Source organism: Etheostoma spectabile, chromosome 1 (assembly GCF_008692095.1).
Source record: "Etheostoma spectabile isolate EspeVRDwgs_2016 chromosome 1, UIUC_Espe_1.0, whole genome shotgun sequence".
Taxonomy (NCBI): Eukaryota; Metazoa; Chordata; class Actinopteri; order Perciformes; family Percidae; genus Etheostoma; species Etheostoma spectabile.
This window is the reverse complement of record NC_045733.1, coordinates 26413773-26417901: the sequence shown is the minus strand read 5'-3', so window position 1 is coordinate 26417901 and position 4129 is coordinate 26413773. Positions and strand designations below refer to the sequence as shown.

Below are 4129 nucleotides of genomic sequence, written 5' to 3'. Positions count from 1 at the left end.
TTCATAGGGACACACAAACCTCTCCCCCATGATAAGGTTCCCGGAGAACCATCACCTTACACCGTTAGGTCATAACGGACCAAATTAAAGCCTGAGGATGAGAGTGACTTTACATTTTTAGCAGCAGCACTAAGTTAACAATTTGATAAAGACAAGAACAAAAAGAATTGTGCACAAGTTGATTTTCCTTCCAATATGGACTACGACAGAAGCCATTTTGTGAACAATATAACTACGTACTACACACTGCCTACATGTTTTTCCAGTACTTAATTCCTGCATTTAATTTACATGGGTTTTTTATATGATGTAGGCTGATGCTGACTAAATAACTTGTAACAGCTGATTTTGTCTGACATTTTTTGAAATGCATGATGTCTTCGAGAGATTAACATTATTAAAACACTGTATCAGACTTGTATAGGAATTCGTAAGTCTAAGCTTTAACTAACCAACTCTTCATTATCTTTCCCCATTACCTTCTCTGAATGAGGTAGTCTTCCAAGATGTCCAGGCAGCGCACCATTTGGGAGAAGATAAGCACCCTATGCCCTCCGGCCTTCATCTTGGGCAGCAGTTTGTCAATAAGGACCAGCTTCCCAGCAGACTGCACCATAGCCTGCAAGTGAAAGTCGATGGCAGTGGGGCTATACACCTCTCTGAAGTCCTCTAGGATCTTCTCTTCTGCCCCTGACATTGCAAAAACATGGATACATCAGCAAAACCATGTCTTTTATGCTTTTTCCACAATATTTTATTTCCCTTAATGTCCAATTAAGATTAGAACTTTCTAAATTTTTGACAGTACAAGTGCACAAAAAATAACTTTCAAAGCACATCTTTAACAAGCTATCTCTGACTGTCAACTTTTTAGATGCCTGTGTAGCATATAAAATATTAAGATAAGATGATAACATACTAAAAAAGTGCATCAGTGACACTGTAGTTTAATTAAAAACAAAACACTTGACAGATTCAGTGCATATGCAATATCCTCAATAATCTGTGGAGATTTTCAAGGCTGTTTTAAGGCAACGCTACCAGTATGCAGGGATTGATGTACCAATCACTTGAGGTTTTAAATTATTGTGAACACCTAAATCTTAAGTCAACGACACCTCCTGAAGACTAAATAGGAAATTGTGGAGACCTTTTGCTGCTTTGCATGCCAAGAGCACAACTATACATTTGGACTATATTAACCTATAATTAGCATAAAAAAGTTACCATCCTACCTTTGATGAGGTAGGGGTGGTTGCAGCACTTTCTCAGCTCCATCATGGTGTTGACCAGGTTGGGCATATTTGCCTGACCAGCTCCTTTAGCCAGGAAAGAGAAGTTCTTCTCTAGGATGGCACGGTAATACTTCTTTTGAATGTTGGTGAGCTCAACCTCGATGATAGTTTCCTCTTTAGGAGCCAACTTCTTCTCCACGTCCTCCTTTAACCGACGCAGCATCATGGGCTTTAGGATCCCCTGAAGCTTCTGTACCTGTGGGCCCAAAGATGAGAAGAGAATTATAGTTATTACATTCAGTAACTGCTGCAGGATATTGTACACAACACATGTATGGAGTTACACAGTCTGAGTTTTGGCTGGTTCTGATTAAAATGGAAACAGCAGTGCCATAAATGCCATTACATTTTTTTTGTATGCTCCAGTGAATTTACCATTCCCAAGTTCAGAATAATTTATTGTACTCAAGATTTGACTGAAATTCAGCAACAGACAAATATATTTGTTTCCTATCCAACTTACAAATCAACAGGTTTCACCACATGTGAAATCTGTTTCATGACTGTAATGGACATAGATGCAAAGAAACATAAAAAAGTAAATAAATCAATATATTATTGATATCTGACTGTAGTTTTAAAACCTGTGTTGAGAGTCTTTTTTTAACTACATTTCCCAAATCATAAGTTTGTGTTAAGAGTACAGCATCAAAGCATATTAATGCTTGACTTGAGTGGGCCAGCTTTAACCAAAGTTTATTACATTATTATTACACATATTGGCCTTTGTATAACATCAGTAATGTGTTGAAAAAGTACCTATCTACGCAAATTTGACTACAAAAAAAGATTTCACATTCCCACTGGCAAGAGCTTCTAGATTTAGTGCTGCGTGCTGAGTACTAGCTGTTTCAAATATTTCTATTTTTGGAACAAGTACCACACTTCAAACAAATTGTGTTTCCCCAAGTGTCTTTATTCAGTCTTACTAAAACGGTATATGTATTGTAGAAGTAAAAAAAAAGCCTTTTTCCTCGTATGCAATCATGTCAACACATACTCCAACAACAAGTAACATAATACCCCATTATCTGTGCTCACTATCCACCATATGTGGGGTGTGTGTGTGTTGTAAAAAATATCACTGTGGCCTGGCTAGAAAATCCCCCACTTCAAGGGTTCCATCTGTACTCATTGGCTCTTTATACTGTATCTGGGCAACAATGTGTGTTGAGGAGCCAAATCACAACATTCACCAACATTAAACATTGTGTTTTTTATCTGTACAATAAACATTAAGGCGACAAAACATGGCACCAGAAGCTCTAACAACATTGTCTGACCTGATCGTGTGACATGAAGGTTGCTGACTTGTATTATCAAATCAGAATATTCACAAAAAATAACAATGTAGCAACATATTTTTCAATGTATTTGCGGACTTGCCTGCTCCTCAGTCTTGAGGTCTCCAAACTCCTGCATGAAGGTGATTTCTGAGGGGAAGCGTGCTGGCTCCAGGAAGTGGAGCAGGCTGAAGAGCTCCTCCACTGTGTTCTGAAGAGGAGTACCTGTCAGCAGGACCTTGTGCTCCTGAAAGAGAACAATAAGCACAAGATGAAAATGATTCAGTCTCATTTATTGACTAGACATTGATTAGTTTTTATTTACGCATCTCTCTGTAAGTTGATGGTATATGTACCAGGTTCATGAGCTTAAAGCCCTCTAGCAGCTTGCAGTTCTTGTTCTTGAGGCGGTGAGCCTCATCGATGATAACACAGCGCCACTCTATGGCGTTGAGTTCGGGACAGCCTCCCAGGATCATCTCAAACGTTGTGATAACGGCTTGGAACTTGTAGGCACCTCGCATCACACGGCCCTTAAGACAAAAAAGAGGAGAGATGTAAGACAAACTGTCAAATTGGTTTATTTCAAAAACCAATTCACAAATTTAAGTGATGTCATTTGTATTTTATGCACAAGCAATTGTCTCTGTTCTACAAGTGGAGGTGTGTAAAACATTTGCTTTGTAGTCTTTTGAATTTAAATGACGCATGATGTGTACTGTACTGTCATTAAAACTAGTTTTTTTCTGAGAGAATATAAGAATGTAACTGTTAACATTAGAAACCTACTAACTTGCAGCCTTATGCTGTTGACAGCAAACACATGACTCACTTTATATTTTGTTTAACATCTTAAAACGCACCTTGTGATATGAAGCTATCTACAATATAACCAGTGCACACCTGCTAGTGAGTCATTGCTGTTTGTTTATTTGTTTGTCAATCTGGGGAAGCTTTTCTTCATTCCACCTCTCCATTTGTATCTATTGCCTTGACAACAGCTCTCAAGGGATACTGTTATCAAATAAGTCCCTCCCACAGCCAGCCTGCCAGCCAGCCAGCCAACAGACTGCTGTAGAGGAGCCTCTCTCTCTGATATGCCTGAGCAGCGCTGACAGAGAGCTCCCCTTGGGGGCTGCTATGACATCACAAGCTGCCTGGGAGACAGCCTGGTGGCAGTTCCGCTCTGTTCTGCTCGTTTGCCTTAATTCTTCCTACGGTTTGTCTGAAAACTAAGAGCTTCTTGGCCTTATGAGCTTATGGCCTGCCAACCACAGAAAGCCTCTGCCTAAGGCTCACTTACTACCTAGCAGCCTACTCACTGTTGCGCATGTGCCCTTCTTTGAATCCTGTTATATGCTATGTTAGTACTATGAACCACTTATTCATAAAAATGTTCTCTTACCCAACACAGTAAGAATGGGCTTCCTAGAACTATGTAAAATCTGTGGCGATATTTAAGTCTACAGATGTATGTATGTATGTATGTATGTATGTGCGTGCACGCACGCACGCACACGCACACAAACACACACAAACACACACACACAC

The 4129-nt window shown here is 39.5% G+C and overlaps 1 protein-coding gene across 1 annotated transcript in view; it reads right to left on the bottom strand.

The window, feature by feature from the left end:
- chd9 (chromodomain helicase DNA binding protein 9) overlaps positions 1-4129 on the bottom strand; it is a 76748-nt gene that overhangs the window by 28619 nt on the left and 44000 nt on the right. Inside the window, 4 exon segments of the mRNA XM_032520892.1 lie at positions 480-690; positions 1236-1491; positions 2682-2825; positions 2935-3111. Coding sequence (XP_032376783.1) covers positions 480-690; positions 1236-1491; positions 2682-2825; positions 2935-3111 — 788 coding nt within the window.